This window comes from Budorcas taxicolor, chromosome 12 (genome assembly GCF_023091745.1).
Source record: "Budorcas taxicolor isolate Tak-1 chromosome 12, Takin1.1, whole genome shotgun sequence".
NCBI classification, from domain to species: Eukaryota; Metazoa; Chordata; class Mammalia; order Artiodactyla; family Bovidae; genus Budorcas; species Budorcas taxicolor.
In genome coordinates this window covers 23279618-23307200 of record NC_068921.1, presented here as the reverse complement: position 1 = coordinate 23307200, position 27583 = coordinate 23279618, and the positions used below count along the sequence as shown (strand labels likewise).

The window sequence follows — 27583 nt, the reverse complement described above, 5'->3', positions numbered from 1 at the left end:
AGCATATGATATCATGATGAAAGTGGGTATGCTTATAAAATATGCCAACTAGAAATTATGTCAAGTTTTCTGTTAAAACCAAAAGCTTCTAAAGTTCCTGAATAAACAGAGCAACAAAGTAAAAGCAATTCTGAACTTGATCAGTAGGTAAATAAGTAAAGGCACTAATCAGAACATCACTGTTAAAAAAATATATATTTTAAAAAAGGTTTTGCTTAAATAAACAAAAGAATACCTGTTCACTAGAGAAATATCCGTGTACGTATTCAATCGCTTTTAATTTGTACTCTGTCAGAACAGCCTAAAAACACAGAAAAACAGAATAAATATATGTAAGCAGAGCAGCAATATACATACATGAAAGTTGCCTACGCAACTCAAACAGCAGCAGACCTTCTGCAGCCCAGAGACAAGGAGGCTGACAAAGCCACCATGGTGATGTGACATTCTACCTTTGGGGTTCCATGCTGTTAGGGATACAATTAGACACCAGGAAAACCCCTGGCCTGCCTACTCACTCCTACAAAGGAAGGGAATAGAATTGTAACAGATAAGATTCTACATTAATAGAAATTAAGTATTCCTGTAAAAGTGACTGCAGTTTTAAATCGCCCCAAATTCAACCAAACCATCATTTTTAAGGTTAAATGTACTAGGCATTACTCATTCAGCAGATAATTATTTACTGCACATCTATATGCACTAACTGATAGAGAAACATGGGTAAAACAAGGTCTAGTCCAGGCTCTCGGTGTTTTCTACTGAGACAGGAACCCAGAAGCCAAGCCTTGTGCCTGCCACTAACTGGCTGTGTGGTCTCTGGGAGGTATTTTAATTGCCCTGAGAGCCTCTTCACTCACAAAAGGGAACACCAATCACTACCCACCTCAGGATTAAAACAGTCAAGAGTAAATGTGACACAAGTTCAGAGAGAAGTTCGTGGCCTTGACCCAGCACCATCTAGAGCCACAGGAAATCATCTATGATTCTCCTGGCAACTACATGCTAAGCTTAGAGATGGAAATACCAGACTATCACAATCTGGTAACAACCACTCATTAAAAATCCACTAATCCCCTTTGTATGGTGCCAGAGCGTAACTAGATTTACTGTAGGGGTCACTTTCTAGTCTCTAGAAATATGGACAGTACCAGTATATAGTACTTTCTGGCATATGGAAATATGGTCAATCATACCCCTCCCCCCCAAAAATGAACGAATCCCTTTGCATTCATTCCAGAACAATCGTAAGTGTACTTTCTACATGCGTCATGCTGCTAGAACGCCATGACGAGTCAACAAAGAAACATGCAGGGAGCTCAGTAGTTGAATTTTCATGGAAAAGGGAAAGGAATGGGATTCTGGATAATGTGCTCTTGGGGGTTTATTATTGCCATTATTGGACACAATCAAGAGAAAGTTTCTGGCCCAAATCCTGGACTGTGTTGATGCCAAGTCATGTCTTATTTCTTTTATCAGCACCTGAGAGGCTCAGCTGTATCCCCAGGCACAACACCATAGCTGGAGTCAGAACCCTTGACCTTGAACACTGAACCCCCTCCCTTATCAGCTGGGTAACTTTGAGCTGGCTAGTTAACCTCCAGAGACTAGACGTGCCATCTGTGAAATGAGGGGTATATAACTCACACCTAGAGAGCTATTTGGCAGATTAAATCAAATAAAGCATGGAGGAAGTGCTTGGAACAAGCACACTCACAAGTGCTCAATAATGAATATTATTATTAGCCTCTTCTTAGAAAGCAGATTACATATTGCTTTCCCCCCTCTCTTCTTCCTATTTCTTTTTCTAGTGTCTTCTTACATGCCTTTGTTTTTAAATGACAATAGTGACAGCTAGTATTACCTACAGACATAATGGTAACACTCAGGAAGCGATTACCTGGTTTAAACTGATTTACAAAGTCTGGGAGCAATTTTGAAAAGCCAACAGTAACTCTCATACTTGACACACTATATTTTTATTCTATTTTAATAACCTAGTACTATGTTGATGTATCTAATTATTTGGCACAGGCAGAAAAAGATACATCTTGATTTCAGGCCAGAAATAAGGGACTTATGTTATGAATTTGACTTTAATCTCTAGAAAAGTTCCTATTCCTTTCATTAGTATTTACCATGTCATCTTTCCACAGTTTAGCAGGGAGAGAATATACAAACCGACACCCTAGAGCTTCCAAAAGAAATTGACTCCTCTCCCTGAACAAATTGTTTTCTCATAAACAGTAGTTTAACATCAGCTCATTAACAAATTGTGGCAAATTCTAAGTATGTACTCAGCAGGCTGACATTTTATTGCAGATTTTTATTGGGCAAATTGGATTTGGAAAAGAGGAAATTTTATTTTGATTCAAAAAAAGAATACTCAATAGCATTGCAAATGTAACCTAACATGCAAATTTGAAAAAAAAATTTACAAAGGATGAAGGAAAACAGCATTTTGCTTTATACAGAATGAAGAAAAACAGGCAATTTCATTAACAATTTTATAAGCTGAAATAAATAATAATCACCAGTGCACAAGGTAACAAGTCTTTCTGCCTCAATCAAGGGTCTTGAAAATATGAAAATGGCAAGGAAACAGCCCTGATATTCTAAGCAAAGGACCCTGTATTAACATACGAATGGTTAGTCAGTATTTTCAGGTTTAATTTTGTAAAGGCTTAACTTTTTGCGCTTAAAATACTGTTAAGCCTCAAAGCTACATTCCAAGTTTTTAGAATTTTTTGCTGTCTGGTGGGATGTAGGCTACCTAGAAATAGTCTCAAAATGAAGCAAAAACCTGGCAAGCAGAAGGAAAAAAAGTTTTGAAATGTGAGTTATTGAAGCCCATTCCTAAGAATCTGCCTTTAAGCTTAATGCCACACTTATTAGGATACTAACTTTGTCCCGCCGAAGCAACAAATACAGTCTGCTCACACTCAAACGTAAAAATCCTGTCATTATAACCACCATTAAAGAAACTTTCTACGTATTTCTAGTTTTCAGTCAATCTTACTGAAGGATGAAGAAATCGGTTCAGAAATACGAAATCACTTACCCAAAAATACAGTGATTCAAGATTTGTAGGGCGGGCTTGGGAACCGAGGGCACTGAATATAAGCGCCGCAATACCGGTCTGATTCTCGAGCAGTTTGGAGTTAGCAAATCTCCGTTTCGTATCGTGAAATTTATCAAGATACAAACTCCTACACTAGACGTTAAAACTCCAACCAGTTTTGCAATCCTTAAATCCGTATTTTACACAATCTGCTCGCAGTCCCCCAGAGAGAACAAACCATGAGAATTCGTAACTCATAGATTGAAGGAATTAAGTGCAATTACCTTTCTAATTTCATCCAGCACCATTTCAAAGGACTTTTTGTCCATCTTGACTACTATCTCGACGAGGTTTTAACAGTTACAGTTTCAATTACAAAACGATCATCCCCGGCCAGCTCCGAGAGTAAAAAATGTTTCCAGCTAAGGAAAAAGACTCAAGGAGCAGGAGGAAGGATGCGCAAGAGGTAGAGGACTTCAAAGTCTGCAAAAATTTCTAAAAATGGGGACTTACAAAAACTTTTTATTAAAAACAAAACAAAACCCGTCAGGCTTCCCCGGCTTCTTTACACAAAGCTTCAGGACCGCTCGGGGAAGAGCCGGGTCCTCTGAGTCCCGCAGAGAAAACCCGGCGTTTGGCGGCCCGAGGCAGAGCGTCTGTCCCCGCAACGCAAGGCCAGGCGCCGCCGGAGGAAGATCGGGGAAGCAGCCTTCCCGGGTGTAGCGGCCCGAGAAGCAGAGGCACCCGCGCCCCGAATCCTGCGGCCGGCGAGGAGGGAGGCACCGGCTTCTCGGCCCGCACCAGCGCCTCGGCTGCCCCTCACCGCCGCGAAGCTGGCCTCATGGCCCGGCTCTCACTCACTCCCCGCAGCTACCGCCGGACTCCTGGGGCCCGCAGCCCGGGCAGTGGCGGCCTGGCCGGCTCTTTGTTACCAGCTGCCACCGCTTCCGGGAGCGGGCCGGCGGCCGGCGAGCACCGGGAGCCGGGCGAAGGGGGTCACGGTCTCGGGTAGGGGGGCTCCCGAACACCGCAGCGCCAACAGCGCCGGGAGCGCTTCCTGGTTACCCCCACGGCTTCCCCCGGTTCGTAGGGGACCTTCGATGGAGCCCGTCGCGCCGGAGTCAACTCAACACTGCGCCGCCAGATTAGGCCCCTCTAGCCTGAGAGCCCAAGAAGGGGTCCTGGTGTGGGAATGTAGGTGTCCCTGTCAGATGCCTGTACGTCTCGGAATTGGATGCCGTAGAAGTCCTTCCCAAAGCCTGAAAGTTATTTTTGGAGGGTCACGCTCTTAATTCGAGAGTTTGATTGTGCTCGTTTTTGATTGGTAAGTCCGAATTTAAAAGAATGTACGTCGAGTGGTTAAGGCATATCCACCGGCACCCCGACTTGGTGGCCAGGGAAGGTCCACAGCTTGGATGGGCGGAAGGGCGGTCACGTGGTAAGCCCGGGGCTTGTGACGGGGCAGCGGGGAGGGAACGCGCCGGGAATGCGGAATCCCAGTGGGGACTGTGTTTCGCTCTGGTGTCCGGTGCTTTTTGGTTCTGAAACCTCGGGCATCCAGGGTAGGCGCTTTGGAGCTAAGAGTTCACTGCGGCGACGAACTGCCTGAGGCTGTCCTCCGGCACCCAGGCGCCTGCCAGTCCTTCTCCCTCGCCAGTCTTCCCGTCCGGTCATGACGAGATTCTGGGTTTGCATAGCCGGCGCTGGCTTCTTTCTAGCGCTTCTGGTTTTGCATTCGCGGTTCTGTGCCTCTCGGGTGAGCTGGATGGTTAGGAAATTGCTTCTCGGGTAGCAGCATTCTTACAAGGTGGTCTTGGGATGGAGATGGAGCTGGTTCTCTCACTGGCTCCTCTCAAAACTGCATCTGAGGCCGAACCGCCGCCGTGTCGCCCATTAGCGTTAAAAAGTTTGTAATGTGGTATATGTGTTCGGTTGTGTCTCACTCTTTGCGACCTCATGGACTGTAGCCAGCCGGGCTCCTCCGTCCATGGGATTCTCCAGGCAAGAAAACTGGAGTGGGTTGCCATGTCCTCCTCCAGGGCATCTTCCCCACCCAGGGAGAGAACCTTGGTCTCCTGCATTGCAGACAGATTCTTTACCGTCTGAGCCACCAGGGAAGTACACTGTCAGTTTCCTTATTTTTTCTTCCTCCCCAGCTCCCATCACATCTGCACTTGGCTTTTAAAATTTCCTGGAGAGCTGAGGAGATTCTTTACCGGCTAGATGTGGATTGGCCGAAGTATTCAGAATACTTCACCGGAGCAACATTTTGTGTTGCAGTTGACTCCCTCAACGGATTGGTTTATGTAGCCCAGGTGAGTAAAACTGGGATTTTTGTTTTTAAAGTTACGAACGCAAAGAAAACAGCTTTCCTGTGTTACTGTACTAAGTATCTATGTACGTTTATGTTACGCCAATTGTGGAATTTGTTTTTTTAAGTTAGTGTTTTGGTTTTGAGCTTGATAGAGGTTAATATTGTTTGGTTTTGTAAACATTACATCATTTCTTGGTTAACCTTTGACTTTTGTTTCTCGTTGTGAAAATAATGATTGCTTCCTTAAAACTGATCCTATCTAAGCAGTTATTTTTGTATACCTTCAGAGAGGGGATAACATCCCAAAGGTATTAGTGTTCACAGAGGATGGATATTTCCTACGATCCTGGAATTATACAGTTGACACACCTCATGGTATATTTGCAGCCAGTACACCACAGGAAAAATCCGTCTGGATCACGGATGTAGGAAGTGGTATGTGTAGTAATATCTCTTAAATTATCTTGCTAGAAACCTCCTCTTTGCCCATGTTCTTGCCTGTCCATTTTAAAATCAGAGTGGCCTAATCTATTTGTAATTTCTTCAGTGATTTGTGAAATCGCCTTTCTAAATTTTTATATCGTCGTTATGTATAATTGAGACATTTAACAAGGAGGCTATCATTGTGATCTTTCCTGTAATTTGTCACGGGACTTTTGCATGTTAAAATATCAGTTGCTCTTCTTAGATTACTTCTGTGAAGCCAAATAAAATGGTAGTTTCTAAAAGCTAATAAATGGGGTCTTTGCCTGTTATTTTCCTTTACCACTTGTCTGAGAGATTTTGCTGAGAAACCAGAACTGCTTTCTTGCCCAGAGTGCAAGATTTGCAGAAACTGCTGGTGGTGTGAATGCTTCTGAAGACCTGCTGACTTTAGCATGTCTGAAACCTTTCCATTAAATAATTTTAGTAGGGTGTGCAGGCGGTGCTAGTGGTAAAGAACCCACCTGTCAATGCAGGAGACATGAGACTTGGGTTTGATCTGTAAGGTAGGAGGATCCCTTGGGGGAGGGCATGGCAACCCACTCCAGTATTCTTGTCTGGAGAATCCCATGGACCAAGGAGCCTGGTCCATAGAATTGCAGAGAGTCAGACATGACGGAAGTGACCTAGGACACACACATGCTGCCAAAGTAAGCACAGTTGAAGTTACAGCTGTGAGAATAGTGTTCAGAGATAGCTGTTGCCTGTGCTTGTGATTTAAGATAAGATGATTCAAGAGATAACCTGGTATTATTATTTCAGGATCTCAGGAAAGGAAGAGATCTTAAAGAAAATATTTCTAGTCTTGTGCCAGATAAGTTCATGGCTTGCAAGTCATTCTGTTTCCCCACTTTGGGTTAATTCAGATACCATTTTGGAATTAAAGAGGTCTCAGGTTTTGTGAACAGTGCATTAACCATATCTGTTCTCAGTACCCAGAAGATTTCTGAGCCTTAGTCCGTGAGTCCTTTATTTCAAGCTATATTTTGTATGGTAAGATTTTGGTTAAATCAGAAAATCTTGGTTACTTCTGAGCTCATTGTTAGACCTTACTGAAGTTTGACTATTTCTGCTTCTTTTTTTTTTTTCCCTTTTCAGGATTCACGGTTAAAAGGAGGCCTTCACTTTTTACTTCCTTCCACTCATGTGATCCTTTTTTATAAAATACTTGACTGGTTCCCAGAAACAGAAAGAACACACATTTTGCTTTCATTCTTTCCATTATAGCTTGTTTTTCCATGCACAGATCTGAAGACAGTTTTTCTATTTCATCCTATATTTCAAAGAATAAATGCTCTTTAGTTAAAACATGGCTGCATGTTAGCCATTAAAAAAAAAAAAACCACTGTTAACTGGTATCCTTTTTCCAATTCCTTAGAGACTTTGAAGTTTGTTTTCTTTACTGTTTTGCTCCCAATTATTAGAACAAAGTTTAGCTCAAGTCTCCAAAAGAAGTATAATAATAAATTGTCAAGATAGGATGCAATGCAAGCTGATTCGCACTGTTTCCAGTTTATCATTTGAATGCCTACCAGTTACTTGGTCTTGATATGCCTTCAAGTTGGTTTCTGTTAAATTGCTTTATCGTTTTTCCTTTTTTATTAATATTCCAGCTTATGCTTTGCTTGTAATAATTTTAACGCTATGGAAAGATTTATTCCTTATTTAGGAAAGAAAAGCTAATGGGTTAAATTTTGTATTTGTTTCCACTTGGAGAAAATGTGGCTTAAAAAAAGTCAGTATTGTTATGAGCCAGTGTTGCTTCAATTAAAAAAAAAAGCTTTAAAAAATTAACACGAAAATAGATATATGTGTCTGTATTATAAAGAACTTTTTCATTGAGCTACTGAAACTGAGATGTGCCCATGAGTAATTGAAATAACAGTTTTCAAATATGAGTTGTCCAAGTTCTTCTTGATTTTCTTTTGATTCCTTTTTCTTTTTAAATTTTACACCTGAGTATAGTTGATTAACAGTGTTCTGTTAGTTTCAGGTGTTCAGCAGAGTGATTCAGTCATATGTATAGATGGAGCTTGATGTTGTTGTTCAAATAATGTTTATTGAAAGTCATAAGATAAAAAAAGAAAATGATGTGCCAATACTTTTACATCATGAGCCTTCTGTTTTAGGAGTCAGTTCTCTTTGGTTGTATATATTTTATTTAGAATCTATTTATTTTGGAGTACATGAGATGCTAGTCTGAATAGATTTGGCTATAACGAATGAAGCTTCATTGCTTGTCAGATATAATATATTTAATTATTAGTGTTTAAACTTTTTATTGCTGTTGAATTTTCTCAGATTTTTTGCCCTCAGCTTACTTGAAACATGTAAATGTTTGTGCAGTGGTTATATTTGTGAAATATGCATGTTTGTCTTTATAGGATTCTATGGTCATACTATTAAAAAATACAATTCCTTTGGTGATCTTGTTCAAGTTTTGGGGACCCCAGGCAAAAAAGGCACTGGTTTGAACCCCCTGCAGTTTGATAACCCTGCGGAATTACATGTAGATGACACAGGAGATATTTACATTGTGGATGGAGATGGAGGATTGAATAACAGGTTGATCAAATTGTCCCAAGGTACGTGGCTTAGTTTTGTGTGGTGTTCTAAGAGTATCACTCAGTTAGTTGGCTCTAATTTGTCTGACACTGAGCAGAACTTCAGTCAGCGCCTCTGTCTTCACATTGCCTTCTCTGTGTGCCCCTGTGTCTTCACACCTCCTCCCCTTTCTCTTATCTGGGCACTGGTCATTGGGTCCACTCTAAGCTGAGTAATCTCCACCTCAGGATCCTTAACTGTATCCACAAAGGCCCGGTTTCCAATAAGGTCACATTCACAGCTTTGGAGATTTGAGACTTGGGCTTGCCTCTTTTTTGGGGGGGTGGGGGCGAGAGGGACATCTTCAGCACGATACAGGGGCATTAAAAATGGCCACCTACAAAATCGTAATTTGTAAGCTCAGAGACAAGGTAATACGAAATAACATATTGATTATGAGGGGGAACCAATTTGAAGAAGAGGTTGGCATGAACCCTAAACAATGATATTTGGGTTATGAAAAATTTAAGTGGAGAAAACCACTGAAGAAGCTGATTGCTTGAAACAGAGAAGGAATTTTTTTTTTAAGCATATAGATTAGACAAATTTACATAAACAGAAAGCCAGGAAGGCATAATCAGCTTAGGGTGTAATTGAATAGTTTGTAACTCATGACATACAATATAACATGCTAATGCATAAGGCATTCTACATGTTGTACCGACCAGGTGTGTTTACCATTTATAGATTTTATGATCCTTTGGCTGCGTGGAGAAAATGGAACAGGGCCTGCTAAGTTCAACATACCCCACAGTGTTACAGTGGATTCCGCTGGTCGGGTAAGTATATGGTCTGATCTCTGTTTGGACTGTCTGATTATATGGGGGTGGGGCATGTATCAATATATATGGATTTTGGTGTACATATGCCTGTCTGCACACCTGGATGTGTGTGTATGTTAGTGAATGTGTGTATCTCAGGGCATCTGGGCTGTTCCTCCAGGACTGGGTATACCCACGTACTCTTCTACATACCTCTGCAGCCCTGGGCACATGTCATTAAAAACCATTTCACTGAGACTTCCCTGGCCATCCAGTCATTAACCCTCCATGCCTCCAATACAGGGGGTGCAAGTTCTATCCCTGGTTTGGGAACTGGGATCCTGCATGCTGTTCGGGGCAGCCAAAAGATGAAGAAGAAAACAAAACCAAAAAACAAAATCCATTTCACTGTATGTATGCCGTGGGTGGTATACATCAAACCCAGTACACCAAATGTCACTTAGAGCCAGTCTGCCTTCCTGTATTACAGTAACAGTTCCCTGAAGAACTCAAGACAGCCTGTCGCAAACCTAATGAAACCTACTGTTATCATGCTTTATATGTCACTGAAATCTCTCAAGCTTCCTCTTTAAGTGCTTTAGCACTTTGGACAAACCCTCGTAAATAGGGTGGAAGTTTAAGGATGCGGTACGCGTGAACAGCTGGCTTCCCACTGGCCTCAGCCCCTAAGGATGTGGCCTGCTTTTCCACATCTTGGTCTTGTTGGCTGATCCAGGAACCGGGAGGTTGGAGGGACTCAGTGATAGCAGACGCTTGTTAGAGGAGTGAGTGAATGACTGCTTCTCAGTGTCTCCTGATTCCCTGCGTGACAGTGGAGTACTCCAGCTGTTTAGCTAGCCAGATGCTTAGCATAGCAGCCAGAACATGCTAGGCTTTGGGTCAAACCCATGTGTGGCTTTCCCATCTATTGTAAGCTCACTCCAAACTATTTAGCCTTTCTGTAGTTGAATTTCTTATCTGAAAATGGGGCTTTAACATGCTCTCCTTTGGGGTCCTCCAAGTCCTCGATGGGAGTGCTTATGAAACTACTGAAAATAAACAGTCATTCTCTCCCCTTCTTTTTCCTTCCTTTTCATTATGATGTGGACATTCTCCAGTCACCGTCTTTCTGCGTTCGCAGGTGTGGGTGGCTGACCGAGGCAATAAAAGACTTCAGGTGTTTGATAAAGACACAGGGGATTGGTTGGGAGAGTGGAAGAACTGTTTCTTGGAAGAGGGGCCTTCTGCAGTCAGGTAATTGTTTCTTTTTTGGTCTTTAAATGCTTGTTTAATTTGGTTTTTGTTAGTTTCTCTGAAGAGCTAGCTGAAAGTTTAAAATATTTGTTGTGGATGTTAAGCAGGGTAAAGGGGGAAGGATAGAAGTACTCAGAGAACATGGAATCACGTTTCAGATTCAGGCAGAGTGCTCAGTTGCTTCAGTCGTGTCAGACTCTTTGTGACCCTATGGACTGTAGCCACCAGGCTCCTCTGTCCATGCAGGCAAGAATATAGGAGCGGGTTGCCATGCCCTCCTGCAGGGCATCTTCCTGTCCCAGGGATAGAACCCATGTCTCTGGCAGTTCCTGCATTGGCAGGCAGGTTCTTTACGACTAGCACCATCTAGGAACCGCACCCCGCATCCCCCTCCCCTGCCCCCCAGGCAGAGTGCAAGCCGTTAAACTCCCATGTGTTGGAGATAATAAAGGCTGGCCCTTCTTGCAGCCTCTGCCTTTGAGGTGTGGTGTATTTTTAAACATAGAATAAAAAGTAAAACCTGGAGTCTGTAGTTTCAGACCCAGCTTGACACCAATTCTCCATTAGTTTATTTGTGTGTTATTTTTAATACTCTGCTCAGTGTTATGTGGCAACCTGGATGGAAGGGGAGTTTGGGGGAGAATGGATACATGGATATGAATGGCTGAATCCCTTCTCTGCCCACCTGAAACTACCACAGCATTGTTAATCGGCTTTACTTCAGTGTAAAATAAAAAGTTAAAAAAAAAAGTAGTAAGCTAATCATTTTTGGCTAAGTCTGTCATCACAAATCTCTTGTTCCCTCAGGGGCAGAGTCAGATCAATTTTAAATGTCCTTTAAAAGAACCCTTTAGCAGGTGGGTCCTTGTACAAGATGTAATATTGTAGGGATACGTACGTATATTGCAAAAATGAACATTTATGTTAGTTTTGCACGGTTGATGGTGTGACATCTCCTCCTCAGGTTTACTCCTGATGGTAAATACGTGGTCGTGGCCCAGCTGAATCTGAGCCGGCTGTTAATCCTGGCGGCACCCCCGGTAGGAAACATCGGCGACTGCTCTGTGGTCAGCACGATCCAGCTGGCCGATCAAGTCTCCCCGCATCTCTTAGAAGTCAGCAGGGAGACCGGAGCAGTCTACGTAGCTGAAATTGGAGCAAAGCAAGTGCAAAAATACATCCCCGTGAATAGGTATTTCTCTTTATTCAGTTCATAACTGTTGGTTTTTGTTTTTGTTTTCTGGAGGTTTTTTAATTGGAAGTTCAGATCCTCAGATTCTCGAATTTGCTGTTAGATACTCTCAACTGATGTTGAGGCACAAGGATTTGTTTCTTTATTTTTGCCTGACCCTGTTGTCAGAGAGATACATGTTTTTATATCATCATGAACCAGGTTGTGGGGCATTCTTGTGATTTAGTTCCACTTCAGTGTGCACAAGGATGTTTTAAAGAAATGTAACTAATGAAGAATAGGACGGGAAAGAGAGACTAGGGTAATAACCCAGTAATTTGCCCTCTAGACTCATTTTCCCTGGCAGGGAAGCAGAGAAATTAACATGGGTTTGCAGCATAATTTGTTGAATTTCATATAAGTAGCACAAACTTTCTCTTTATTTGCTTCATAAACAGTGAAGTGCTTGAGAGATGGGATCTTGATTAACGAGAACCCACAGGGCGCCGGGCCCTGAAGATGCAGACGTGAAGAGGCAGGGTTGTCTGCGTGCCTTTGAGTAGCTTACAGTCCACACGACGTGGTGACAGTAACACGTGCTATTGGACTTCTGGAAGAGGAACGACAGGTCTGAGTTGAGGAGTCTTTGCAGGGGAATCAGTTTCAGCTCCAACTGGAAAAACTGAGGAGGAAAAAACCATGAGTTTCGGGTAGAGAAGTGATGAAAAATCGCACCCTTGCTGTGAACCTCAGCAGGCTTTCTTTTAATGGCCCAATTTGGCTTTGGTTGTTTAGCTCAGGGGTCCCCAGCCTTTGGGCTGTGGACAGGTTGGTACTGCCTGTCAGGTCAGCAGCAGCGTTAGGTTAGAAATAAAGTGCACAAATGAACGTAATGCACTTGAATCACCCTGAAACCATCCTCCCATCGCCTGGTCTGGGGAGAAACTGTCTTCCATGAAACTGGTCCCTGGTGCCAAAAAGGTTGGGGACCGCGGCTTTAGGTGTAAGATGCTTCATCTCAATCCTTAAACATAGAAATAAAGTGGCTGGTGTCTAAGCCCTTTAGCAAGGGATCTTAAAAATAACTAGAATGTTTTTAAAGGTAGCAAGAAAAATAGATTCTCTTCTCGGTGCCTCTTTTCTTCCTTTTTCTTTTTTTTCACATGGACTCTGTCCATACTAACTTTTGTCTGCCTCAAAGAAGTTTTAGATTTATTTATATAAGGGTGTGTGCCAAACACTTGGAGCTATTAAGATGAATAATTTCCTGCTTTTCTCTTTCTGTATCTTTTTTTAACCCATTTGTTCTGAATATTAGCCTCCCAATTAAGACCATTTTTTCAGTTTGTTCTAGTTTATTCTTGGGTTGAAAGGAAACTTGCCATATTACAGTCTGTTTCACGTCATTCTTTGCCTTTTCTCATATCAGTTCAGTTCAGTTCAGTCGCTCAGTTGTGTCCGACTCTTTGCAACCCCATGAATCACAGCACGCCAGGCCTCCCTGTCCATCACCAACTCCTGGAGTTCACTCAGACTCGCTTCCATCGAGTCCGTGATGCCATCCAGCCATCTCATCCTCTGTCGTCCCCTTCTCCTCCTGCCCCCAATCCCTCCCAGCATCAGACTCTTTTCCAATGAGTCAACTCTTCGCATGAGGTGGCCAAAGTACTGGAGTTTCAGCTTCAGCGTCATTCCTTCCAAAGAAACCCCAGGGCTGATCTCCTTCAGAATGGACTGGTTGGGTCTCCTTGCAGTCCAAGGGACTCTCAAGAGTCTTCTCCAACACCACACTTCAAAAGCATCAATTCTTCAGTGCTCAGCTTTCTTCACAGTCCAACTCTCGCATCCATACATGACCATAGGAAAAACCATAGCCCTGACTAGACGGACCTTTGTTGGCAAAGTAATGTCTCTGCTTTTTAATATGCTATCTAGGTTGTTCATAACTTTTCTTCCAAGAAGTAAGTGTCTTTTAATTTCATGGCTGCAATCACCATCTGCAGTGATTTTGGAGCCCAGAAAGATAAAGTCTGACACTGTTTCTACCGATTCCCCATCTATTTCCCATGAAGTGATGGGACCAGATGCCATAATCTTCATTTTCTGAATGTTGAGCTTTAAGCCAACTTTTTCATTCCTCTTTCACTTTCATCAATAGGCTTTTTAGTTCCTCTTCACTTTCTGCCATAAGGGTGGTGTCATCTGCATATCTGAGGTTATTGATATTTCTCTCGGCAATCTTGATTCCAGCCTGTGCTTCTTCCAGCCCAGTGTTTCTCATGATGTACTCTGCATAGAAGTTAAATAAGCAGGGTGACAATATACAGCCTTGACGTACTCCTTTTCCTATTTGGAACCAGTCTGTTGTTCCATGTCCAGTTCTAACTGTTGCTTCCTGACCTGCATACAGATTTCTCAAGAGGCAGGTCAGGTGGTCTGGTATTCCCATCTCTTTCAGAATTTTCCACAGTTTATTGCGATCCACACAGGCAAAGGCTTTGGCATAGTCAATAAAGCAGAAATAGATGTTTTTCTGAAACTCTCTTGCTTTTTCGATGATCCAGCGCAATTTGATCTCTGGTTCCTCTGCATTTTCTAAAACCCGCTTGAACATCTGGAAGTTCATGGTTCACATATTGCTGAAACCTGGCTTGGAGAATTTTGAGCATTACTTTACTAGTGTGTGGGATGAGTGCAATTGTGCGGTAGTTTGACCATTCTTTGGCATTGCCTGCCTTTGGGATTGGAATGAAAACGGACCTTTTCCAGTCCTGTGGCCACTGCTGAGTTTTCCAGATTTGCTGGCATATTGAGTGCAGTACTTTCACAGCATCATCTTTCAGGATTTGAAATAGCTCCACTGGAATTCCATCACCTCCACTAGCTTTGTTCATAGTGGTGCTTTCTAAGGCCCACTTGACTTCACATTCCAGGATGTCTGGCTCTAGGTGAGTGATCACACCATCGTGATTATCTTGGTCGTGAAGCTCTTTTTTGTACAGTTCTGTGTATTCTTACCACCTCTTCTTAATATCTTCTGCTTCTGTTAGGTCCATACCATTCATATGATTTCTCATATCAGCCTCCCTTTTCATCCTAATCATGTGTCATGTGTGTTAGTCACTCAGTCGTGTCCAACTCTTTGTGACCCCATGGACTGTAGCCCTCCAGGTTCCTCTGTCCATGGGATTCTCCAGGCAAGTTGCCATTCCCTTCTCCAGGGGATCTTCCTGACCCAGGGATTGAACCCAGGTCTCCTGCATTGCAGGCAGATTCTTCACTGTCTGAGCTGCCAGGGAAGCCTCTTTATCGCAGTGTTTATGGTAATCTACCAACGGAACTCTGTCCTGAGCTCCAAGGCGTGCTTGTGCCACTGATTAAGCTGTGTGACCTGAACGAGTCACCGTCATTTTCTCTTCTGTAAATTGGACTGTCATTGTGTTTCCTTCTTCAGGAAGGCTGTGAGGTTCACATGTGCAATAGTGAGGTTCACATGTGCAATAGGCACAGATGTGCCCTTTGAATTCTGTAGTTCCAAGTACATTGAAGGTGTCTTGTTAGAAAAGGTCCTTCTAAATGGGCTGTTTACCTGATACCAGCTATCAGTTTTGCCTTAGTTTTGCATTTATCAAAATGCCATAAATTTATGCAGTTAGCCAAATAATAAATCTATTTGGATGAAAATAAATAGTTTGAGGTTTTGTTTGTTTTGCTTTCAAGTCAGATCGAGAAGTGCAAATGTCTCTTTGAAGGAATATAGGTTAGATTTTTGTCATTTCAAAAATGTTGTATTTAACTTTGTTTTATGCAAGATTCTTATACAACTTGCCGAAAGTAATATTTGCATGGACGTTGCTAACGTGTTTATTAGCATACTTGTAATCATGGTATTTCACCTTTTTTCTCTGGATTAATTGGTTAAATTAATTGAGAAATGTGTTGTATTTTCTGTTAAATAAAAATTTTGCAAAGAAAATGCAGTATTGTCTGGTTTTCCAATTAACGTTTGATTTTGTTGTTATAAAAGCAGTATATAATTATGCCATTGAGTAATTTCAGCGATCACTGGTTGATACTGAGAGTATATCCTCCTCTTCATTCACATGTGAAGTGAGGGCTGAAGTGGGTAAATATTGGGAGAGGCTGTGACTTTAAGATGGTGGATGGGGTACAAATGATAGTGAGAACTAACTCTATTTTTGCATTAGAAATGGAATCTCTTTATGCCTCTACCATCTAGATCTGTTCTGGGAGAGAGGGATAGGGTGTTCTAACTTAGAAAACCAAGGCTAAAAAAAAGGAAATCAAGAATACAGGTAATCTTTCTTAACCTCCACTAAAGCATTGAGCCTTTAGATTGGAATGTTTATCCATCAAAGCATACATGCAATCTGATGAGAAGCTAAGGAGACCTATATACTTTGTAAAGCTCAGGCCATATTAAAGAACAACTTCAAACAATGAGGCTGCTAGGTCAAAAGCAATCAAGGCTCAACTTCCATTTTGCCTTTGTTTATTTTAAACATTACTGGATTTTAAAATAGGATCGATTGGATAGCCAACATTAAAACAGGAAACTCAGGTTTTTTTGCTCCTCAGACTCAGGAGAGTAAATCCAAATCAAAGTCTTTCATAGAGAGTCAGAATAAACCAAGTTTATTTATTCAACAGAAATATTCAAAACAACGCACAAATGAAGACACTTAGGTGAGTATCATCTGCCCTAGCTCTTCAAGCTACCTAGTTTGGAAAACAAAGCAGGCTTGCTTTTCAGCTTTTCTGGAAGGGGCCATTTGACACTTGTGTTACATTCTTGATACACAAGAGGGCAGCAGAGTCCTGCTTATGATAAGCATTTCTTGAAATCAAAGTGGGCATCTTTATACTTGACCTATACGTGACCTTCTTTGTATTTCTGATTTTTGAAAATCTGAGGCAGTAGTGTTAACCATACTTTTTAATTTTCCTTCAGCTTGTTTGCATCTTGAGGAAATTGGTTTATAGGTGACATCTTCCAAGGGTTGTTGGAAATATTTACTGCTTTATTGGACGTTTCCATGCTTAAGAAAAAAAGGGTTAAATCTTTTCAGTAATTCAAACTAATATCTAGAAGTGAATAACTCATTTTAAACATTTAAAATTGTGACCTGAAGGCATGCTTAGTACAGTAGAAAATGTATCTGTTACCAGAGAGTTATTTTTCTTCCTACTGGCCTTGTTGTGTTTAACAATTTTGTCACGTGGTTGCTGACTCTTACCGATAAGAATGATGGATTATTTTATAGAGAGGCCCAGTGATTTATCCACTATGTACTTACCCATAGAATTCCTGAGTGTATTAAGTAAATCAATCCTCTGAACATTTAATGACATTTAATACAGATACTCTCTTTGTATGTAAGAACTGAGTGGCGTCTGAACAATGAAAAATAGCACTCTTTGGAACTTTTGTTTCTTCCATTGTAAGCAATGTAATGATACTGTTATGATTCAGTTCTGCTTCTGTGATATTTGTAAAGAAAATGTGTTACATGATGTAACACATGAAACAAGCATGTTTTGAAATGAGCATCTTGTTACGTGGAATCTTTTGAATAAAATCTTTTAAAAGGTAGATTAAGTTACCTTTGTAATGTGGTACAACAGTGTCATATCCCAAACTTGCTCCTCAGTTTTCAGCCACTTCATTCTCAAGAAAGAGAATCGTAGTAGCATGTTCCAAATCTCAGATTTATTCTTTACCAGAATCAGTGTTAAAATCGATGTATTAAAATACTATAATGTGTTAAATTTTTCCCCATAGGACTTTTACATACAAATGGCCACAATCACCGAAGTTTATGTAACATTTTTCTTTAAATGTACAAGAGTATTTTAATGATTTGATGTTTACTGTATTTAAATACTAATTTTTAATTAAAGGGATATAGGAACTGTGTATACATTTGGTTTGATCACTAATTTTAAAATTTTATCTAGTTTTTTTCTTTGTGTTTTCTGTGTGTGTGTGTCTGTTTAAATAAATATGTAAAGAGCATTATGCTCAGATAGGTCAAAACAACTGTATCAAAAAAATTAACGCAAATTACCATGGTTAGTTATATACATTTAAAGACTGGGAGGAAAGCCTTATTTGGCAACAAATTGTCTAAAAAAGATTTGAAAGGTTTGTTGGCCAAAAGTATTACAAGCCTTGTTAGGAAACAATTTGTTGCAATCTCAGATAACAGTAGGTGTAAATATAATGGCAAGTTTATAAGACAGGATAGTCTGTGATCCTGGTAAACAAATCTGAGGTCTTGAAGTTTTCCTTTGGAATGCCACATTTTAAGGGAAAACCCCACAAATAGACTCCAGTCCCAAAGCAGGTGACCAAGATAACACAATGTTAGGAAATAATTCTGAGACCTTGTAATGTGATCCTATAGTAGTAAACGACTCAGTGAGCTTTCCTCTAGAACTAAGACAATGAACAGAAATGGCAGAGTAGCCAATTGGCCCAGCCCAGTGAAAGAACCTTCTAGCAAAGAGCTGCAATGAAAGTGAAGTAAAAGTCCCTCTATTGTGTTGGATTCTTTGCGACCCCATAGACTATATACAGTCCATGGAATTCTCCAGGCCAGAATACTGGAGTCGGTAGTCTTTCCCTTCTCCAGGGGATCTTCCCGACCCAGGGATCAAATCCAGGTCTACCCACATTGCAGGCAGATTCTTTACCAGCTGAGCCACAGGGTAGCCCAAGAATACTGGAGTGGGTAGCCTATCCCCTTTCCAGTAGATCTTCCCGACCCAGGAATTGAAAGGGGTTTCCTGCATTGCAGGCAGATTCTTTACCAACTGAGCTATGAGGGAAGCCCTTAGCAGTGCAATGGACTGTGTTAATACTGCAAGTGGTAAAGCTTATTGGTACAGAAACCTGGAGTTAGTTTGACCTGAGTTCTGATCTAGGCCCTGCCACTTACTGTATCATTTTGAGGCTCTCTGCTTCATTTTTCTGATTTGTGAAGATAATAGTATTTTCCTCAGGATTCTCGTGAATACAAATAAGATCATGCTTGGAGAGCATTATACTCAGTCCCCAACATGCAGGAAGTACTTAACAAGCCTGGAGAGAGCCCCCCGCAGCATTTAAGCCAAAGGTGGGCAGCCATGCCACCTTGGACACTTAGACTGGGAAGAGGACCCTCCCTATTTATGACTCTTGTGTTTAGTCACAGTATTGAAAACTAAATGTATAGTTGTGATAGACTAAGGTACCTATCACACAGAAATGCTATTTTTTTAAAAAATACTTTTCAGTTTGCATTAAAGCTATTTATCAAACCATCAGATACGTACTTGCCAATTACCAGGAATCCAGTGATACGCAGGGTAAATTTTCTGGAATTTACATTCTGCTTGGGGGGGACAGAACAGTTTGAATGGAACAGTGAGACACTGATGAGAATTTGTGGTGCATGTTAACACTTGATTGGCTAAATAAATATCCATTCCCAATCTTCTTTACCTTTTACCACCTTAGATACTGGAAGAGCTAGGTGCTTGCTTCCTCAGCTTTGCGGCATCTAGAGGTAAACATATGATGTGGTATGGTCTGGCCAATGTGGCCCTGGGACTTCTGGAAGATCATCTGGTTTCTTTGACTTAGAAAAATGTATCTTTAGCACCATCTTCTCTCTTGAACTTAAATGTGATGCCTGGAGTGACAGCAGCCCTTTTGGAACTATAAAGCAGCAGGCCAACATTCTTAAGGAAGGCAGAAAGCTGGAAGGAGCCTGGATTTTTATGATTGGGAAACTACCGAACTGGTCTTCTAGTTCCTGTCTCCAGACTTATGATGTGAGATAATTAAATATTTTAGTTATTTAAGCCTCTGTTAGTTGAATATTTTCTTGCAGATTAAATTATTCCTAAGAAATTCAGTGTTGAATTAACCTGTATTAATTTGGGAAGGACGGATATTTTTTATGGTTTTAAGGGTCTGTATCTAAGAAAATAAGTCACTCTGCTTTTGTGTCTTATGTCCTTTCATAAGATTGTATTGGTGTTTTTTTAAAAAATACACATCCCAGGCCTTTCTTTTTAGACACATTTTGATTCTTGTGTCGAATTTATCCTGTGTGTTTATTAATAGTAGTTACTATAGTAGGATTTTTGCCCCCCATTTCTAATTAGTTTTTGGTAATATAGAGAAAAAGTATCAATTCTTTTTACATATATCTACTCACTTTTATAAGTCTTACTCATCTTAATTAGTTATTGGAGATATTCAGATATTCTAGGTATACAACTCTGAAAGTAAGGGTGGGTATACATCTTTCAATATTTTTATTGCTTGTTTGATTTTTAAACTTTTATTGCATTAGGTACACTGTTCAAAACAATGTTGAATGATAGTCGTGATATAGAATATCCTTATTTCTGATTTTAATGGAAATGGTACTTCACCGATTTATACAGTATTTGCTATTAAGTTTTGATAATTTTAATAGTTAGGTTTTTCAATGTCTTGGATTTTTCGTTTGAGCAGGAGGGCATAGGATCTTAGTTTCCCCACCAGGGGTTGAACCTAGGCCACTGCAGTGAAAGTGCTGAGTCTTAACCATTGGACCACCAGGGAATTCCCGTCTTGGAATTTTGTTAAAAATACTTAGTTTTATAAAATGGTTTTGGGGATTGATGTTTGCAATATGTTAATTAAAGTTATAGTATTTTCCACATTTATTGTTAGAAAAAAATTTACTTGCTCATAATTTCTTGCTTGGGATTTTATTCTTGAAAAAAAGAGGGCAGTAGAGTGCCATTTATATACTTCATTATATACACTTCCACCCATTTTCAAAAGGAATTTGAGTTTCTTCACAATAAAATGTTTTAAATATGTTAATATAATGTCAAAAATTGTGTGAGATGAGGGAAGTACATTTATTCAAAACCTAGATTAATAATAGGTACAGCAGTTAAGCAGTAAGTTAATTCTAAACTTTCTTGTAGCCATAGTAAAGAAGGAAACATGAATATGTAATTTTCATCTGATACAAGGAAGTAGATCTGTTTTTAAGAAATAAAAACTTTTCCCCCAACTTTTCTCATCATGAGAAGACTGAAAAGCGACACAGAGATGCGATAAAGGCATGAGCTACCCAGGTCATCTGTGTTCCCTCCTCCCCCAGCAGTAGACTTCCAGAACCTGGAAGACTAGCCAGGGGATGAGTGAGCTGCTGGGCTTGGGTGTGAAATTTAAGGCTCATCAAAACACTCATCAAGATAAACGATATTTTAAGGCAGTATTTTTTAAAAAATGCAAAAAAGTCTCTGATGAAGAAAGTATCAGACTTTTAAATAAAGACAGGACTCAGCAAGATATGTATGAGGTTGAGGCAATGGAGGCCACATTATACAAGTGGAGGATTAGATCCTACTTTTTTTTTTTTAGTTTTTGGCCATGCCATGAAGCCTGTGGGATCCCAATTCCCCTACCAAGGATGGAATCCGTTCCCTCAGCAGTGAAAGCATAGTCTTTCACTAGGACCACTAGGGAAGTCCCTAGTTTATTTTTTTGTTGCACCTAGTTTATTTACTTTGTGTTGAACCCAATACCCCAGCAGTGAAAGCCCAGACCTCCAAGGAAGTCCCTAGATCCTACTTTAATTTAAAATGTTGATATTGTCTTCATTTTTTCCATTAGCTTTGAATTTTAGGATGTTGTATTAAAATATTACTTACCTTGATTGCCATATTTTGGGCATCCCCTTAAATTTTGTGCCCAAGCAGAGGACCTCACTTACCTCTCCCTCATCTGAATTTTGGGAAGAAAAGAGACTGGCAAACCAATTGGAGCCTGAGGAATAGTCCTGGGGACTCATGAAAGAGGAAGCCTCACTAAGAACATCCCAGACCAGACTCCTTTTCATGCATTATTTCATCTATAATTACTCCCCAAGGCAGCTATTAGCATAATGGTTTATCTAAGGAACCGAGTGTCAATGTGGAAGAGTAGAAAGCAACCAAACCTGGTTTCACCCAAGATCTACGTGCCTCAAGAGCCTTGCTGTTCCCACTGTTGATACAGGTGCCTCATCGCTGCTCAGCACAATTCTTGACATTTGCTCCACCTTTCAGGTCAGAAGCTCTACTGTGTGACAAAAGTCACAATGAGAAATTTCACTTGAAGCTGCCTGAGATTTTAAACCCTAGCTTTTCTCTTCCTGATGCTCTCTAAAAAATAACTATTCTTCCTGAGTTGCTTGTATGTTCAGTAAGAAGCTTCTGACAAGAGTGGTGGTGGGATGCACCCTTCTTTGTATTGGTCTGCCATGTGCTGGGCCACAGCATTGCTGAGACAAAAGGTCGGTCAGTTAAGTGAATCCAGCGGCAGTGTACACTTGTGTTATAAATCTAACCAGTTACGGCAATTCATATTGGGTGCGGTGAGAAGAGAACTGTGTTTGGAGTCTGAAATGAAGTTGACTGCCAATACATGATTTTGAATCATTTATTCATTTCTCTAGGGTTTCAGATTCCTTTTGTATGGAATTTTTTCCATGAAAATATGATTGTGTGAAATCCTCCCTTCTTTTAAGCCCACCTGATCCATTGATGAAGAAAGTACATTGTGATTTCAACATTCACGTGGGGAACTTGGGCTCAGTCAATACTTCTGCCAATTCCTAAATGTAAATAAGGCATACAGCCTATCTTGATCAAACCTATCAGTAAATGACTATGTATAGGGCTAGCTCCACTAATGACTTCATCACCGCTTTTTGTGGTAATCACTGGGACATCTATCAGGACTTGTCCTGTCATAAATAGAGGGTTGCTATGAATAAATGTGTTGTTTGTCTTCTTTGTACAAGTTCTTTGGTGAACCATAACCATTACCTAAGAAATCATCTTTTGACTTCCAAAAACTAACATTTTAAGAATCAGACTGGACATAGTCTTTCAAGCAGAATTAATCAAATAGCTCTTTGCACCTTAAGAGTTGAGGCACAATTTGGTTGTATTTCTTTCACCTTTGTATACCCAAAGCCAGGAACAGTGCCTGGCTGATAGTGGGTTCCTCCGAAGACAAAACATAGATGTTTTTGCTCATTTATTCTATGCTTAGAAAAATAGACACTGCAAACATTAGGCTCACAAGCCTCTCACCCAGATAAATATCTATGCTCTTTGGCAAATGACCCATGAAATAGAGCATTCACCTTGAAGAGGAAAGAGTTGGACCCAGAAAAACTGGTGGTTGATGTTAATCAAGTTTTGCCTTATTGGAGCTTATTTAGATCAAAGGCTAATCCTTGCTATTTAGCTCCATTTTCTAACATTTAAGTATTTAATCTTTTAGGAGGATTTTCTTTGGAGGAATTCATTCCTTCAACAAATATATTTTTTCAGATATACAGGGGCTTAAAAATGTCTCTCTCTCTTTAAGGATATCACAGAAGACTCTCTCTCTTTAAGGATATCACAGGCTAATGGATAATAGAAACATGTAAGGAAAGAGTTAAATGCAGTTAAATGCAATTAAAGGAATAAGTCCGTCTAGTCAAGGCTATGGTTTTTCCTGTGGTCATGTATGGATGCGAGAGTTGGACTGTGAAGAAGGCTGAGCGCTGAAGAATTGATGCTTTTGAACTGTGGTGTTGGAGAAGACTCTGGAGAGTCCCTTGGACTGCAAGGAGATCCAACTAGTCCATTCTGAAGGAGATCAGCCCTGGGATTTCTTTGGAAGGAATGATGCTAAAGCTGAAACTCCAGTACTTTGGCCACCTCATGCAAAGAGTTGACCCATTGGAAAAGACTGTGATGCTGGGAGGGATTGGGGGCAGGAGGAGAAGGGGATGACAGAGGATGAGATGGCTGGATGCATCACTGACTCGATGGACATGAATCTGAGTGAACCCCGGGAGTTGGTGATGGATGGGAAGGCCTGGCGTACTGCGATTCATGGGGTTGCAAAGAGTCGGACATGACTGAGCGACTGAACTGAACTGATTCAAGCAGAATATGGGCATACATTGGCAATGTTTAACTCTTAATTTCCTGAGTCTAGGAGAATTTAGTAAAGAAGCTTGAAATTGGTCTAAAGGATGAGTAGGAGTTCTCCAGGTAGAAAAAGAAGAGAAAGACATTCCAGAACCAGGGAAAGAATCTGCAAAAATATACAGGGACAAAATCACATAACAAACCTGCATGGGTGCTCAATTGTGTCTGACTTTTTGTGACCCCATGGATTGTAGCCCACCAGCTCCTCTGTCCATGGGATTTTCCAGGCAAGTATACTGGAGTCTTTCTCTTCTTTTTCTACCTGGAGAACTCCTACTCATCCTTTAGACCAATTTCAAGCTTCTTTACTAAATTCTCCTAGACTCAGGAAATCAGAGTTAAACATTGCCAATGTATGCCCATATTCTGCTTAAATCAGTTCAGTTCAGTCGCTCAGTCATGTCCGACTGTTTGTGACCCCATGAATCACAGCACGCCAGGCCTCCCCGTCCATCACCAACCTGGCTGTGCATTAGAGTCCTCTAGTAGTAACTTTTAAAAAATACACATTTCTCTTTCTCTTCCATCAAATCAACATACTGAACTTGCCCAACCAGCGATCCCTGAACTCATGTTTGCTGCTGCTGCTGCTGCTAAGTCGCTTCAGTCGTGTCCGACTCTGTGTGACCCCATAGACGGCAGCCCACCAGGCTCCCCCATCCCTGGGATTCTCCAGGCAAGAACACTGGAGTGGGTTGCCATTTCCTTCTCCAGTGCATGAAAGTGAAAAGTGAAAGTGTAGTCGCTCAGTCGTGTCCAACTCTTCACGACCCCATGGACTGCAGCCTACCAGGCTCCTCCGTCCATGGGATTTTCCAGGCAAGAGTACTGGAATGGGGTGCCATCGCCTTCTCCAGAACTCATGTTTAGGGGCTTCTTAAGTGGAGAGACATTGACAAATGTGAAACAGAGGTTTAATGTCAAGGTAAAATTTACTACTTGGGGAAGGTCACATTGTCACTGTGGGCTTTTCCAGTGGCTCAGTGATAAAGAATCTATGTTCAATGCAGGAGACTGGGTTCAGTCTGGATTGGGAAGATTCCCTGGAGGAAGAAATGGCTACCCACTCCAGTATAGTTTAGGCCAACTATAAAGAGGGTCTGAACTAAGGCAATCAGATATAAGGAAGGAAGTAGAAATGAGTGATCTTAATAACTTTAGAATCTATGGCACTTGGATTCCATAGAACTGTATGGAGAGAGAGAGATAGTAAGGGGTTAAGAGTGACTCCAGATTTCCAACTTGAGTTTTATGGAAAAGGAAATGGAAGATTCTTAACAACTTTGGAGAAAATGGCAATGACCTTAGTTTGGGACATTGTTTCAATTTGAGATGTTTGTGGTATATTCATCATCACATTGACTTCCCTGGTAGCTTAGAGGGTAAAGCGTCTGCCTGCAATGCAGGAGACCTGGGTTCGATCTCTGGGTCGGGAAGATCCCCTGGAGAAGGAAATGGCAAGCCACTCCAGTATTCTTGCCTGGAAAATCCCATGGACAGAGGAGCCTGGTAGGCTATAGTCCATGGGGCTGCAAAGAGTTGGACACGACTGAGCGACTTCACTTCACTTATCATCACATTGCTTACAGACAGTTGTACATCCCAGCATAGAGTTCTGGAGAGAGGTCTGGGCTGAGGATAGGAATTTGGGGGACATCTTTGCTTATGTATGAATAGAAGTGAAACCAGTAGGTGATGTCCCTCAGAGTGGAAAGAGTAACAGAAGACTGAGAACCAAAGTCTAAGAGTCAAATTTTAAGAGGAGATTAAGAGAGAAGAGTTAGCAAAGGACACGGAAAGGGATCAGCCAGAATGATGGGAGGAAATCCAAGAGAGAGCAACATGACCGAAATTACAGGAGCTAAAAGAGTAACTTAAAGAAGAGGATGTGGCCAGCACTTAAAAACGTGCTTAAGACACAGCAGATGCAATGACCATTTGGTGAGCAAAGAGAAGGTTATTAGCAACTTTGGTGACAGCAATTTCAGTTTAACAATTAGGAAAGACTGGAGACAATTTGCTGTGGGTTGAGAAATCAACTGGAAGTGAAGAAGAGATAAGGAAGGAGCGATTACTCTTTAAAGAAGTTTGCCTGCAAAGAGAAGAGACAGAGGGGTAGCTAGCTAGAAAAGATACAGAATTGAATGCACATATGTGTCTAGTTTAACATGAGAGAATAGTAAAGATTTGCTGAGAGGGAGACAGAGTTTGAAATTTTCAGTGAAAGCATAATTGATACAGGAAAAGAAGGGAGTCTGGAATGCGGAGTAGGGTTTACCCTAGTTTTCTTTATGGTTTTATCTCCTTCCAGTCATTTGGGGAAAACAAGAGGCCATACCAGAGAAGAAGGGAAATTTTCTTTTTTCTTATCTCCCCACCTGTATCTTCCCGCTTTATTCTCTAAAGTGACTCCATCCCACTTGCACTCCCTTAAGTACACTTTGAAGACATACCTTTCATAGGCACAGAGATTTTGTGGCATTTTATGTGGTAGCTTGATAAAAGTATTGTCAATAAAAGTATGGTGGTGATTAGTATTTCTCATTCAAAGCACACAAAACTGCATTGACTTAACCTCAAAAACAAGGTAGAATTGAAGTTACTGTTGATTCAATGACCTTAAAGTGCACTTTTTATTTTTTGCTGCATCACAGAAATTGGCAGTCATTGTCCCCAAACATACTTTTTCCTGTTACCCTGGAGAGTATATTTTAAAAATTATTTCTGTATTTATTGGCTGCACTGGGTCTTCATTGTGGTGTAAGGACTTCTCATTCCAATGGCTTCTCTGTGGCAAAGCATGGGCTCTGGGGCATGGGGGCTTCAGTAGCTTCAGCGTGGGGGCTCAGTAGTTGCAGCTCTTGGGCTCGAGCGTGGGCTCAGTAGCCGTGGCGCACAGGCTTTAGTTGCCCCGTGACATGTGGAATCTTCCTGGAGCAGGGATTGAACATATGTCCCTGCAGTGGCAGGCAGATTCTTACCCATGTGCCACCAGGGAAGTCGTCCTTGAGCGTATTAATTGAGGTACTTCTGAAGGGAATTAAAGTCTATCTCTGTACTATGCCTTCCTATAGTCAAGTGAGCCGAGTTAATATTTCATCCAATTCACCATCTCTTTCTCATTTTTCAAAGTAAAGAGACAGATCACTATGGAGAAAATGTGTTCTCATTGTGGAAGTTGTAGGTGTCTGCAGAGCCTAATGAGGGCACTGTGCATTATGGATTTTATATATTAAAGAATAACACCCTTCCTAAGTGTAAAATTATTCAGACACACCTCTGTTGGTATCATTTTGGAAGTTGTCACACAAAGCGTGGGAAATAGAAACAGCACACAAAGATAGACACAATGTACCTCAGGAAATCAAGATTTTAACCTCAAAGGACGTAACAGAAGAGGCAGTATTTGAATCCAACACACCTAGGTTGAGAATGCATCTGTGGTATCTACTGTGTCCCTTATCTTCTAACACCCCCTGGAAAAGGTGAAATGCCTCTTCAATGGGACAGGAATTTCTGCAGACACTGTTTCAAATCATGTTTAGAGTTGTACAGCTATAGCTCCTGGGCACTTATGAGAACCACACAGTGAAAATAAAAAAAATTTCCCCCAGATTCTCCCAAACTGCCCAAATTAAGATCTGTTATTTGTACCCTAGAGATGAGTACAGAGATAGACTTGGGAAAAAGTAACCTCTTTCTGGCTATAAGAGTCTAAGGAGGCTTGGCAGCAGACAACCTATCTGGTTATGCATGAGCACCATGGTTTGGTGAGTTTTCTTCCCTCTGAGCTTCTGTGGTTGAATACGACAGTCTCTCTTTGTCTGCATTCCTGTTGTTTGATGAGGTATACAGATTCCACAAACACGAGCCTCTGTAGATTACAA

The 27583-nt window shown here is 41.1% G+C and overlaps 2 protein-coding genes across 2 annotated transcripts in view; one reads left to right on the top strand and one right to left on the bottom strand.

Annotated features, from left to right (window-relative positions):
* The window catches only part of PROSER1 (proline and serine rich 1), a 28245-nt gene extending 24059 nt beyond the window's left edge, over positions 1-4186 (bottom strand). The window contains exons 1-2 of the mRNA XM_052650103.1: positions 3346-4186; positions 236-301 (exon numbers count right to left, since the gene is read on the bottom strand). Of these exons, the coding sequence (XP_052506063.1) occupies positions 236-301; positions 3346-3390 (111 nt within the window). The 5' untranslated portion in view covers positions 3391-4186. The remainder of the gene's footprint in view (positions 1-235; positions 302-3345) is intronic.
* Positions 4187-4540: 354 nt separating this feature from the next.
* NHLRC3 (NHL repeat containing 3) lies at positions 4541-15525 on the top strand. Its single transcript, XM_052650126.1, has 8 exons — positions 4541-4817; positions 5218-5376; positions 5663-5810; positions 8243-8443; positions 9150-9241; positions 10365-10477; positions 11442-11669; positions 12107-15525. Exons 1-8 carry the CDS (start codon positions 4734-4736, stop codon positions 12135-12137), a joined length of 1056 nt encoding a protein of 351 aa, XP_052506086.1. The 5' UTR covers positions 4541-4733; the 3' UTR covers positions 12138-15525.
* The last annotated feature ends 12058 nt before the right edge of the window (positions 15526-27583 follow it).

Excerpts from the sequence above, each read along its gene's own strand:
- NHLRC3 (XM_052650126.1), top strand. The coding sequence starts at position 4,734 with ATGACGAGATTCTGGGTTTGCATAGCCGGCGCTGGCTTCTTTCTAGCG. Across the intron at positions 9,242-10,364 it reads CAGTGGATTCCGCTGGTCGG|GTGTGGGTGGCTGACCGAGG; the intron begins GTAAGTATATGG and ends CTGCGTTCGCAG. Across the intron at positions 11,670-12,106 it reads AAATACATCCCCGTGAATAG|TGAAGTGCTTGAGAGATGGG; the intron begins GTATTTCTCTTT and ends CTTCATAAACAG.